This window comes from Xiphias gladius, chromosome 20, assembly GCF_016859285.1.
Source record: "Xiphias gladius isolate SHS-SW01 ecotype Sanya breed wild chromosome 20, ASM1685928v1, whole genome shotgun sequence".
Lineage (NCBI taxonomy): Eukaryota > Metazoa > Chordata > Actinopteri > Istiophoriformes > Xiphiidae > Xiphias > Xiphias gladius.
Genome location: NC_053419.1, coordinates 16,491,264 through 16,505,510, shown reverse-complemented (window position 1 = coordinate 16,505,510; position 14,247 = coordinate 16,491,264). Strand labels below are relative to the sequence as shown.

Here is a 14,247-nt window from a genome sequence, read left to right as displayed (position 1 = left end):
TGTGATTGTGTTTGTTACTGAGACGCAGGATGTGTGTCGAGTGCCAGACCAGCAGAGGTGTGGACATGACCGGTAAAACTACCTGGCATGGGCCTCAACCCTGCCATAATTTCTTCTCTAACACTTAAACTACTCATTCAAAATCTCTCCCTTTTCTTTTGTATTCTACCTGTCATGCCATGGGTAAACTTCCTATGCACTAACTGTCAACCTGACCACAGTCTCTGCTACTCCCTCCTCCTCCCGTGCTTCCCCTTTCAATATTCCATCTGTCGTTGACTACTTCTGTATTGTGGTGTGTCTGCTGCAGCTACCCCGTATGGTTTCCATGGTGTGTGTAAGAGAGCATGACCAGCTGATGGGAACTGATCCTGGGGTCACGTATTTTCCTGGAACTGATAGTGTCCTGACTGTTTTCACCACTAACCAAACCCCAATGTGGTGTCTCGAGTCTAGACTAGGTCTGCCCAAAAAACAGGGAACTCCGGCATGCTGCACGCATCGATCTGAACAGACAAGATATACAGACACAGCTGGACACTTTCCTCTTACTAGTGGACACGTGGATGGGGGTGATCAATTGGTTATTGACATACTTGTTGATTGAAAAGGTGCAGATCTGGATACAGACCTCTCGTAGACAGGTGTAGATGGGACACACCAGCACCCTGAAAGGCTCCCCAGAGCTGCTCCTCATGGTGCCAAACACCTCGCACAAAAAGGTGATGAAACCCAACCACCTCTCCACATCTGACTGCTGGAGCTCCTCACGACGGGAGAAATCCCTCTGTGGGGAGGTGGAGATCGAGTAGAAAGAAAAGATAAACAGAGAGATGCAGATTTAGTTTGGAAAATACACCGAAACACTAGCTTTTATAAGTGCATAATACAAGTTTGAAGTAGGTGGTAGGTAGGTGGATATTTAAGTGTTTCATAAATTCATCAGCAATGGAGGTAATCACCATTAACATCTTTATTATCTCTCTGATGGGGAGTTTTTGTAGGTGGCACAGTATTAACCTCCTGGCTTAAAGTACTTGAAGCCAAAAAGCAGTTGAAAAGCACATTAAACAAATTCATGAATTTTTTTTATCTGCCAAAAGTAGAGGAGAATATGTTAATTTGGTTTGAAAGTGAAGGGTAGTGAACTGTGTCAGTGCTGTAAAAGTGTTGGGGTTAATATGGGTTAATGCTTAATGCACACTTGTAAAGATGTTATACAGCAGGTTAAACGAAAGCTTTATTATATATTTAACAGTCAGAGCAACTCACTCTGCTTGGCATATTTTTCCAGAGTGTACTGCCTGTTATTGTGGACTGAAGTGAACTGGAAACACGAGCGGCTTATATTCTCACAGACTCGTACATCTATGCTGAAGGCCTGCATGTACATAGACATAGACATAATATGCAGCCTTGAATGGATCCAACAAAAAAAAAAAATCACTCAAAACATCAAAAACAAACATATCACACAGACTCAAAAACAACTACAAACACCTCTCATACATCTCCAAGGACATTGCCATGGTATTTGACACTTAAACAACAAGCCAGCAAAGCATTAGCTGAAGCATTAGCACAAGCAAAGACAAGCTTAGGTGAAAAAAAAAAAAAAAAAAAAAGATGATGATGGAGTATTAGCTGACAGCATTAGTGAAAAAAAGGCCACCCTTCTCAGCCGTGCCTAGTAAAGAGTATCTTTCATAGGTAACAGTCTGCTTATGTTTAATCAAAGCAACAACAAACCCTAGTGTCTGTCTTTTTAATAAGCAGAGCGGTCGCACACTAATTACCCCCATATTGTGATCCAGGGGTCTGGAAGCAACATCATTAATGATGGCCTTCATGAGCCTACTTATGACATTTAAAATGTTTTAAAGCAAAAAAGCCAAAATGTCAAAGACAAGGAGGGGGTCCATGCTGGCTGGGAAGTGGAAATTAAAGTGAGAAATACAAGAAAGGGAAGGACCATACAGCTGTGATAAAGGGGGAATAAATAATAAGTGGAGAAGTGGGGGGTAAGAGGATTAAAGCAGGATTCACTACTGCTGAGTCTTGGATAAAAATCTCAACATCTAAAGAAAGAGGTGTTTAAAAGTAAAAAAAACAAAACAAAAAAAAAAAACAAAAAAAAAACTAAAGCACAAAGGAGACCAAAAAAAAGAAAAGTGTGGCTGAAAAGAGCATCTGCAGGAGAAGGAAAGAGGAGTACGATTGAAGTAGGGGAAAAGGAGGAGACATGTCGAGGCAGCAGGTGGGCTAACATTTAGAGTTTGAATGTCATCTGAAGACAGCGTGCATGTCTTGTTTGCCTACTTCCAGACTGTCTGCTGCTCTGGCGAGGTTGTTTGGCTCTCAGGATGGAGCGAGGGGCAGTTGGGAGGAGCATGACTAGAGAGGGGGTGGGAGGCTGAGATGGGAAGTGTGTCGGGAGAAGTGGCGAGGCACTGGATGCGGAGGGGGAAGGGGAGAGCAGCAGTGAAATATATAACGGCTGAGAGGATGTTTTCATCATGGGTGCAAGACCGGAACAGTGCCATAAAGTGAAGGAATAGAAGGTGAAGGGGGGTGGGTGTGTAGATTGGCTACTTTGACCACTGACATTTACAACATGACACACACAGTTGGCTTCCACCTGAAAGTGCTTCTCATAAAACTAAGGTGGAATGAAACTACTAAATTACAGAGAGGATTTTTTTTAAATTTTCAGTATAAACAATTAATGGTTTGCCAAAAACATCTACCGTATTATCAAGCGCTACTACCTTATAATGAACTTAAAAATTTGCAATAGTAATACAATATAATAATTTACAATTTTCTCTTCACTGCTGCAGGCAAAAATGTTAGTTTTAAATGTTTGTATATCAGTTTGCGGGCTGTCAGGAGGGAAGAAGTTGCACACCTGCCAAATAGTGAGAATGTTACAACAATGGATTGTGCTGCAGGAGTCTGTTTAATCCTTTTTTGTTTGAATTTCAGTCGGCACCTGTGCTATGGCTAGTGCTATACTTTCCGCATCTGTGAGTACGCGAGCGCCCACTAAGGTCAGAATGACACAAATTTCGTCATCAGAGGGTGGAGAGGAGGCTCTGTGCGGATGTCTGTGTATCCTCCAATTTTTTGTGACCAAGGGCAATAACTAAACATGGTCTGCAGGAAGTGGACTCCAAGCGGACTAGAAAGGGGTATAATAAGAACAGCTTTGTGTCAATGGTGTCCACAGCTGTCAGTGTGCGTGTTTACAAAGGAGTATAATTGAGGCTTACAGCTAGCTACAGTAGCGAGGAAGCTAACTGACTCATAATGGGCAAGTGATTATAGCAAAAACTTCCATGAATTTAAATGAATTAATCCTTTTTAATTGGTTAATCCATTCGTCCATTTTCTGCAATTTATCCAGGTCCAAGTTGCAGTAATAAAATTAATTATATCAGTAGGAATTATTATATGCTGCTGGAAAATACTGTACAAAAAGGAATATAATAATAAATAATTCTAGGTCATTATCACTTAATCTGATAGAAAAACCACTCACAATCTCCCAGGGCACAAAGGGACATCTTTAAATTGATTATTTTCTGAAACCAAAAGATATTCAATTTTCAATTATATTAAACAGAAGAAAGCAACAAATCCTCACTTTTAAGAAAACCAGAGAATGTTTGATAAATGACTTAAAGGAATCCATATCAAAACTGTTGACTTTGCGTTTCAGTATTAATTATGACTTTAGTGGAATACGACTGGTCCTAACAGCTTATGAAGATTTGCACAACTCTACAAGTATGTCTCATTTTGCGTTCTTCCATACTTACACTTGCTATTTTGAGTGCAAAAGTGCGTTCACGCTGACATTTATGGCAACATGCAGTGCACTTTGAGTACCTGGATGTACACATGACGATCAAAAAGTTGAGTGTGAAACACTGGACGCTTCTCACCCGCAATGGTCGCCATCTTGGCTACTTAGCTGAAAGGGAGGGAACTCCAACCTATTTTAAAACTTGTAAAAATGGCAGCTGAGGAAGCTGCAGCTGTTGCCACGGTTGTAAGTTATACATGTAGAAACAAAGTGTTTTTTTCACTAAGTACCACTATACTGTGGTTGGATAGAAGCCATCAGTATGTTTAATGGTTTAACTTAGCACTATGTAATGAGTTGGTGCCGTGAACGATAACGTGAATGCTAGCTAGCTAGCTAACAGCGGCAATCTACATTTCCGACATGTACACGATGGCTTGATTTGAGACAACACCACCACAGTTTTGAAATTCACGCACTACGCAAATAAGTCAATAGTGTACATACAGTGTACTACATGGACGTGTACTAATGGAAGTATCCAAAGTGAGACAGAGTCCACGTGCTTTATGAACACAATTTCTTTCCACCAGGGCAACGATTATATATTTAATCGAACCCCACAATACTGGATTTTTAAGGTGAATACCAAAATTGTGTTTTTTGAACATAAACACATAACAAAAGAAATATTTTTGATAAAAATCCTATAAATTTTACAGTTAAAAACTATGTAATGGTGATATTGTTTCTACTGTAAATGGCCTTAAACATATTTTTGGCATTCCTGTACTCCAATGTCTTCTTATTTACTAATTACATTAAACCAGTACTGACATATCTTTGATAAACTAATATTGACCGATATATCAAGGTTGGGCTCTAATATTTATCGTACTGCATCTAAGCTATCTTTGTAAGCGATAACTACCGTAGCCTGGCACCTGCCTTATGCATTCACCAAATCTAGCCAATAAATAACTTGTGTGTTGATTTTTATAATATGTAAAGCAGGTACATGAAAGTAATGAGACTGTTAAATTGAAATCTCTGAATACAGAAGAAAATACTGAAGAAGAGATGACTAAAGCTTGAAGCAGTAGAGATCTCCCCACTGCTGCACCTACAACTAACCAGTTCCCCTCCCTGTGCTCTCACCTGCAGCATGTTGAGGAGCAGCGATCTGAACTTGGTCCCCTCCACCATGAAGAGCGCCATCTTGTCACACAGCTTGGCGGCTGTGGCGGCAAAGCTCCTGTCTGACACAGCCTTGGAGTAGATTGTGCTGACCACCTGAGCCAGGGTTTCCTCGGACCGCGCCGAGCACTGTGCCTCCTTCATGAAAGAGGCAAGCTGCTGCTCCACCCCGCTGCTGTTGCTCCTCATGCTGTTGAGAAGATCCACCAGCCGATCCATGTTCTGCGACCCAGAGCCTGACGCCTCCACACGTGCCTCTTCCTGAGGCCAGAGATGAAATTGGACATTATTGGTATGTGACTAGTGATGATACAATATTCACTTTCGACATAGGTTTGACCACCGCCTAGAAGTTTCTAAGGACAAAATGGATGCTGTAAGCCAATGTTTCACATTCAAATAGGCACAAGTCAATTAGGCCCAATAAAAAAGACAAATGACCCCTTATCAAGTACCCCTTCATCAACACCACCCGTTTAAATGGGAAGTTAACATTGTGATATAATAATATAAAAGTGTATATTGTTACCGTCAATTTTTTTTTACACAATTAAACTTTGAGTAGTTAGGTTTAGTTGGTCATGTTTGTATTCGTACTACTATCTCTTTAAGTAGCATTAAGATGGATGTTTAAACCATATTATGACCTTTAGCTAAATATTTCAACTGTTCATTGATTAGTTTTTTATTTTAGATAACTATGTCAACTGTTTATCCATTTCTTTGATCTGTTTCAACATCTGTGCTCACTTGTTAAGTATTTTTCATGCAGTCCCAATTGCAACACCTGTCCAAGTGTTTCAGCTGACTCTGTATGTACCAATTTTTCTTTTTAAATCATTATTTCTATGGGTTTTTTTAAATTAATTGAGCTACTATACAATCAAGCCAAATACTCCTGGTTGTGAATAACTGTACTAATGTATTCCCCTCAATGACAAATTACACTCACTTTTCTTTCATGTCAGTAGTACATGGCATAGTCAACGTGACAAGAATCCCTAAAAGTGGCTTGTGACATGTAACAAATACATGAGATGTTATTTTGGTTTAGTTATCTATGAATTTCACCACATTATAAAGACTAAAAAAAAATTATGGTAAAGAAAAAGCACATCAACTTTAAACCATGAAAAATGCTTTTAAATAAGTTGCAAAATAAAAAGAGCAAATAATGTTCTTAATACTAAGAGATCAGCACACTTCTAATCAAGCAAAAGCTTGCTCTTAGATTGGATTCATTGATTCACTGGCATCACTGAGGATATGTTTATTAATTCCTGCCTTGCTGCGTGCTAGGGAGTCCCATGCTGCCAAATCAAACCACCCCTGGTGGTAATGAGCTAGCTGTAGAAGGAGGAAGCTGAGAGCAGCAACTCAGTAGGCTGATTTGCCAGTTTAGTACCAACAGTGGAAAACATCAAAAACTGTTAAACCGCTAATGCTGCTTTAGTTTCTTCACCTCCTTAGTGAGAACATGTACTCTCCGCCTTGCCAGTCTGTGTGTGTGTCCATCTGAATACTAAAACACTAAGTAGATAAATGACTAAAGCAAAGCAATGCGGGAAAAGTGTGTCTACACGTCTGTATATTACTGACAGCATATGCGTGTGCATGAACATAATGAAAGTAATTATAAGACTAAATGGTAGTGCATGTGTGCACATGCACATTAGTCCTGATTGTCTTAATACTGACTGACAGGCATTAAGCAGCTTTTCAGTACCTTGTCCTTTAGTCTCCTCCTCAGCCTCTCCTTTGACGACTGCAGCAAGCTGATTTTGGGCTGCTCCGACTGGCCCTCACTTGCCTTTCCACTTCCTGCTGGGTTGGGAGATTCCTTATTAACTGTCAGATCTGGGAAAGCATTTTTAATGAGTGTTGACTCAGATTTGGGAGATTCATTAGGACTCTTACTGCTGCAGTCTTGAGACGGTCTGATCTGCTCATCACCTGGTTTTACATTCTCAGTCTCTTTGTCTTTGGTTGTTCTTGGGGGTACTCCTTTATCACTTGTAGTGTTTGACTGTCCGTGCCCGTGACCTTTCTGATTGTGGTGCCAACGCCGGTTCTGGCTGTATCCGTGGTGTGGGGGTCCCCCTTGGCGCTGCCCATGTCCTCCCTGGTACTGACGAGGTGGCCGGTCAGCACTATTGTTTCTATTATCTCCCAGTTCTGTTAAATTCTGCTGCTGTTGGTTTTGAGCCTGCTGTTGGGTTTGATCCCTCTGGTGCTGGGGTGACTGTTGTTGTACCAGCTGAGGCTGGTTCTTCCCTCCTCCGCCGCCTCCTCCTCCTCCCTGAGGCCGCTGCTGTCTCCTGGAATCAGAGTGGATTTCAGTTAGCTTCATTGTGATGTAGCAGCAGCTGGCTTGTACCTTAAACTGTCTCTGTGTCACACTGGCACCATGATGGCCTAAAACATCTTCCCAGCTCTTCTGTCCCACCTAAAACTCACTATAACTTGTTGTACCTGTGTAAAAATGGTCCATTTTCTGTTTATCTTCAGCTGTTTATCTAGTCACAATGACTAACCAATGCTCTTTTGTAAAGATTACTAGCACAATTCACAACCACACAAAAACAGTAACCTATCATCACCGATACAATGTTTAGTAGCTAAAAATTCAAAAGCCTAATGCCTCCTTACATGTGGATGCACAGTGTGCCTGTGTTTTTCTGTCCTGCATAGCTGTGTCCTTTTGCTGCACTGGCTATGTGCTTGACAAGCCACTGACATATGGTCCAGGGGATTAGTCACCCTGGCACCGAGGAGGCAACCTATTATCTGCTTCAGCCTGTGAACTAGCACAAACTCAAATAGCAGCAGCAGCCAGCACACCTTTGCTCAGATAGAACTGACCCCATAACTGCTTTTTGCACCTGGAATTTTTGCAGACTGTGTATAAATGCCTGATATTATCTGAAAATTAAGGAAATCTAGGCCTATTTAAACAATAAACAAACAAGTGTGATGCACTGGGTTTAGTGACACATTCCTTCCATAACCATCATTGAAATTTTGTGCAACTTTTGCTGCAGTAACCCTTTTGTCAGTTTGGACCAGACGGGATAGCCTTAGTTTCCCTTGCACGTCAGTGATATGTCGTTCATGGTTTGTCCCTCCTCGGACCACTGTCAGTAGGTACTCAACACTCCTGACTGGGAACAGCCTACAAGCTTTGCTTTTTCTGAGATGCCCCAACTTGGTTGTCTGTCCATTGTGTTTTAGCCCTTGTCAAAGTCAGTCAGGTCTTTACGCCTGCCCATTTCTTCTGCATCCAACACATTGACTACAAGAACCGACTGTTCACTTACTGTCTAATATATCCCAGACCTGGAAATGTGCCGTTGTTTTGAGATAATCAATGTTATTTGCTTCATCTTTGAGTGGTTATAATGTTTTGGCTTCAGCACCTACATATGCTTCATTTTACAATAAACAACTTCATTTTACCTGCTCAGCAAATACAGATGTAAAGCAGCTAGCCACCAAATCTGGTACATATTGCCTGACAAACCACTTTTATAAAAACTAAAACAACTAAAAACAACTGTAACTCATAGCATAAATGCTGACATGAAGTAGTAGGGCATTATGACCAACAGATCCAGTAAGTGGTTAAGCCACAACAAATTTGAACCATCCAAATTTCGAACATTTAATATCTGGCCAATGAGTCCAACCCTTATGTTTGAAATTGATAGAAAACTACAGTACTTGAGCCTGATTCCAAGTAATTATAATCCATATTTATGTTTAATACTGATTTTATGGTTTGCCAGACTGAAGAGATGAAATTTCAACAATCAGGCCTGAACACTCCAACTGGATATGCAATACCTCAAGACATGACAGTAGCGCATGTACACATAGACACATACAGTATGAAAACACACGGTTTCCAGCCACATGTTCTGCGCATCGCTAATAAGTCTACAGACGATGAGACTAATAGAAAACGTTCAAACTTTGACAACTGAGTAAAACATCTAGAAGCACATTACTAAGCAATAAAAGCGTAACATTTTTATATTAGCATGACATATAGCAAACATAATCATATCAGGTGTGTCTTTAAATGGACACTTTGGATGGGACAGCAAAAAACACAATGCTTTTTAGTCCTGAAAATCAATTAAAGGCTGTCCTGTTTGCATATGTACTGTTTTCAGTTACAATTCAGTGAGTGTCTTTTGTAAGTTAAAACAGTACAAAATGCACCAGAGCTCCTTGCAGTCAAACTCAAGCTCTTCGTATACTAGGGACAAGGGTTCTTTGACAAAGAAATAGAACAAAGAAAAAAATCAATTAATTAAAATGTTCAAAACGCATCCATCACATCCATTGGGCTGTGTAAGCCTTGTGGGAGACTGGGTTGACAAGATAAGAAAGGCAAGTTGCAAGAGTTCATCAATTTCAAGACTGCAATATGGGTTAGATCGTTCCTCACAAAATTCTTTCCTTGCACTTTTTATTTTATCAAACATTCAATAGCTTGATTTTTAGACCAAAACATGAAAAACTAATGAACAAGCCGGACATTTTTGAGGCTGCAGAACAGAAGCACATAAACTATTCTTTAACAAGGTGATGGTTCTCTTTCACACGGTGGAAAGAACTTCCACCTCAAAAGTTAAGTTTGCAAACTGATTCATTTTACCCCAAATAGTTTAATATCAGAAAAAACCTTGGAAATTACCTTGGACATTTTCTTTGAGCTTAAAAGAAATCAAATATATTTATATGCACAGGCCAAACAAATGAAGGAATTAAGCAGAAATTTAGACAGACTACAGTACTGATACATGGCTTACAAAATTGATTTTATTGTACTTGGGAAATTGACTTTTGCAGAAATTAAAACGAATATTTTTCGACAAACATTTCAGTCACTGAGTGTGAGGTCTGGTGAAAATACTGTAAATAAGAGATCAAATCGCAACCTATATATAACATCTTTGGGAGACTGTGGACCACTGTGTTAGACAGTAGCCTGTTCCTAGACCTCTGAATCACTGCCCTATTTAGTTAATCGACAGAAAATTAATTGGGATCTATTTTGATAATTGCTTAAGGCCAGTTTATACTTCTGCATAGAATCGACGCAGTAGGTACGGCAGAGCCACATACCCTACACTGTAGCCTGCGCTGAGCATGGCATGCACCTCCCCAGAAATGTAACTACATGTCGCTGCAAAGCAGAATGCAACAACCAGACTGGTCTGCTTGGTAGCATCACCACTTGCATAGGTTACGGCATAGGCTCTGCGTGGATCCTATGCAGAAGTATGAACTGGCCTTTAGTCTTAACTTATTTTTCGAGCAGAAATGCCAAACACTTGAAGGTTCCAAGTTCGCAAACATAAGAATTTGATGCCTTTTTTTGTCTTACATTATAGCAAATATAATAATCTGCAGATTAATTGATAATGAAAATAATTGTAAACCTTACTCATTTCTTTGTCGATAGAATGTACATTTTACTTCTAGCTAAAGCAGAGGCTACGATTATTTCAGTTTTAGATTAATCTACAGACTATTTTTTTGATTAATCGAGTACATAATTAATTTAAAGCACATAATTGCTTTTTTTGTCCGACTACCGCTCAAAAACCCAATATCTGATTTATTTTGTTGCAAGACAAACAAAAGCAGCAAATTCTCACTATTGAGCAACTGGAACCAGAGAAATTTGTCATATTAGCTAGAACGATTAATCGATTATCAAACAACATTGATTAATTGTTTTAGCTCAACTTGTAGCAAATGCTACTGCAGCCTCCATGTCAACTGAAAATGATGTTGGTAGGTCACATATGGCACTTGCTATTGAAATGGTTAAGGTAAAACAAAACAACATAACCCCACCTACCAACAAGAAAATTGACTAACATTAAGACAATGTCAGGCTGAATTAATGAAGTGAAAGAGCACTCTTCACCTATATCATCAAAACACCAAATGAGGGAATAACTTGTCTTTAGCAAGAGTTATGCTCCATCCCTCCAGTACAGTTACACAGACTTTATGTTGGAGCTGCAAGGATTAGCTGGTTAGCGGAACATTAATCTTAAACGATTTTGATTTGATTTAAATTATTTGATGGGTCAAATGTGAGGATTTGTCATTTCTCTCTATTTTATATCATTATAAACTGAAAATCTTTGAATTCTGGACTGCTGGCCATGCAAAAGAAAACATCTGAAAACATCACATTTGGCTCTGAGACATTGTGAAGAGTTCACATTTTTTTTGACATTTCTTAGACCAAACAATTAATCAATTAACTGAGAAAATAATCAGCAGATTAATTGGTGATGAAAATGGTTGTGAGTTGAAGCCCTTTTTGGTTTTTCCTTAAACTGTCAACCATCTGTACTATACACGTGTGTGTGTGTGTGTGTGTGTGTGTGTGTGTGTGTGTGTGTGTGTGTGTGTGCTGGCAGAAGCAGGGTGTATTTATAGTCTTTTGTGTGTGTGTTCATTTGGTTTATGTCCCACCTGGTCTTTCTGCTCCACCCTCTTGGGGAGCCTGGCAGACGGTTCATCTTGTGACTCTTTCCTGTACCCAGCAGAATGTACTCAGCATCTTTCTAAGTCAGAACTGCATCGGCCTGACACAACTTTTTAATCGCATGGCTAAACTAAGCTCAACTATAGTACACAATAAGTGGTTTTCTATCCAATTGTATGCACCTCAAATTGTAACTGAATTTCAAGAAATTAGGCAAAAGAAAATGTGAATTAATCCACATTACCATCCACTACACTCTGCAAATATTAGGAGTTTGTTTGATGAGATAAACAGCTGGTGGCGCTAACTTTCCAGTCAGATGCTATTAAATCATTGCAGAAGAAAAGGGCGCAAGAAGATGGCATAATTAAAAGAGCACCAGTCAAACTTCGAATGATGGGAAAAAAATGTAGAAAAAAATTATAGAATTGTGGCATTTGGGTTTGTTTATGTATTAATTTGAGGAACGGCCCAATTTCTTCATCGCTCCACACAGATCTGTTTTCATCAGCCGCTATTTTACATCTCTTCCATGGATGTTTAAGTCATGATTCATGTACGTCATGATTAATTCGTTAAGTCTGTTTCCGTTGCACTTTGTCAAGTTTTGCTTTTATTGAAACAGCAACTTTTTCACCTCAGCCAAGCATAAAAACTTTGTCATATTTTGAGATTTTGTTTCTGATATTTCTGGCATTTTCACTCCATTCTTTTTTATGGACAAGTTGAATATGTACATAAAAACAGGGGGATGGAAGCACACACAATGGTTAAAGTAAAGCCTCTTGTCAGGCACTTCCATCAGCATCTTCCAGTATTTGTTTTTCTTTTCTACAGCGAACATAATTATTAGATGGCTGCTTATCAAGGTTTTATCTAATCATCAAATTTCATAATCTTTTGCAAAGCCGCAGACGGCTCAGAGACACCCTGAGAGTTGAGGAATACAATCTCTCCCTCTCTGAAACAGACACATCCACTCGTCTGATGATTAATTTGATCTCTACAGTAGCTGTTAGTTTAGGCTCAGCTCTAATAAGACATTCTCCTGATCTACTGGTGATGTGGAGAGGTGAAAGTGAGACAGCAATAAAATGTTAATCATATTTAATGACTGTGAGCTCTGCAGTAGCTTGAGTGTTGCTCGGATTGACCATTTATCAGTCACATTAGTGCCAGGGAGATGTTTGCATTAAGGATAAATGATGGGGCCGCTGATGAAATTTCATCTCACAATATCTTCTTACTTAAACAGATCATCTATGGCATGATCAACTGTCTAATCAAATGAGAAAATAATTTTTTTATGGTTGAGATGATGAGTGGTAAAATGAATTTATTATTCAGATTTAAATTAGTGTTTGATGGTGCCTGGTTGGATCTCTTTTTTATTTTCGTCCTGCCTACTTCTTATTTTGAACTATTCGATGGAGAAAAAAAAAAAAAAAAAAACACAAAAGGAGCTATTTGTTCTCTTTATTCTTTTTTCACCAATAATTAGCTGACCGTTAGATGCTGTGGCTTTGTTGAGGAGAATAAATCAAATGCAATTTACAGTGTGTCAAATGTTGAAAAAGTATTCAGGTCCCATTTTGTGCTCTGGGTCTGGGCTTAAGTTTTCACTAACCTGGCTGAGACTTGCCGCTTTCCCCCAGGGCCAGTAGGCAGAAGTATGGTTAACTGGTCTCGGGTGAACTGATCAACCGCTCTACAAGCAGGAGAAGAGGGTATGCCACAATGCAGGTGATTGGAAGGATGGAGGAGGACGAGGGATAGATGAAGAGTGGGGAAAAGTGGCAGAAAAATTTGTAGAAAACGGCAGGGGATTTTTGTAGATTGCAGGAGAAAGGAGATTATAGAAAATATGGAGGGGGATGGAGGGGGGCAGGGAAGCAAAGAGGAAAGCAAACAAAAAAAACTACAGGTTCAAAACTATTTCATTCAAACAACATGCATAGTACTACAGAAAGTGAAGAATGCTATGGGAACTGAAAAAGTGAAATGAATGGGGGGATATGATCATGGGAGGAGGTAAGATATTGATGCTCAATCATGGCTGTATCTGTTGCAGTACGTGTATGTGGATGAACAATTCATGGACCCATTCGACCATTGGTTGGCCCAGACTAGAGAATCGATTAGCCCGTGGAGAAGAGAAGCCTGCAGGCCAGGCAGTCTATAAAACAGCCAAAGCTTCATACAGGCCACAACACGCTGGTTTACCAGACTGTGGGGAGACAGGTTTTGAATGCCTGACTGAATATTTGCACCACTCTTTACAGTTTTTTTTTTTTTTTACAAGTTTTAATATTTACAGATCAGAACTTGAATAATACTGAACAAACATACCAAACTGAATGTGTGTGCATGCATTCTTAAAAAAATTGGAGATTACAGTCAGTAACTTGGAGTTATCATGGCCAGAAGATATAGGCAGAAAAGCAAACCGTTCATAGTAGGTGCAGAAAAAGAAGCAGACCATGGGCCTGTACTATGAAGCAAGCTCAACATACCCAGGATATCTTTTTGTTACTTGGCTTCACTAAGCCTAACAACCGTAATCGGTCAGCTAAACGGTCACACGACAGTGGTTATCAACTCAGTAAGTCAACCCAGGTTTTCCCAAGTGCGTTCACATAAAAGGGGCGGTGTTTGTAGCATATGACCAATTGCAAACACGGACAAATCTACTGGCAGCAGAGTTGCATATTCTACAAACGAAGAG

General features: G+C 39.6%; 1 protein-coding gene across 8 annotated transcripts in view; it reads right to left on the bottom strand.

Moving 5' to 3' along the window:
- The window catches only part of ctif (CBP80/20-dependent translation initiation factor), a 75,749-nt gene that overhangs the window by 21,595 nt on the left and 39,907 nt on the right, over positions 1–14,247 (bottom strand). For 3 of the 8 annotated variants that reach the window (XR_005709706.1, XM_040157697.1, XM_040157699.1), the window contains exons 9-12: positions 13,150–13,230; positions 6,732–7,323; positions 4,967–5,266; positions 632–787 (exon numbers count right to left, since the gene is read on the bottom strand). Coding sequence is in view for 7 of the 8 variants with exons in the window: in XM_040157697.1 (XP_040013631.1) it covers positions 632–787; positions 4,967–5,266; positions 6,732–7,323; positions 13,150–13,230 (1,129 nt within the window). In the remaining variant the exon portion in view is untranslated. The remainder of the gene's footprint in view (positions 1–631; positions 788–4,966; positions 5,267–6,731; positions 7,324–13,149; positions 13,231–14,247) is intronic. The other 5 variants (XM_040157700.1, XM_040157701.1, XM_040157702.1 and 2 more) reach the window with 5 other exon arrangements.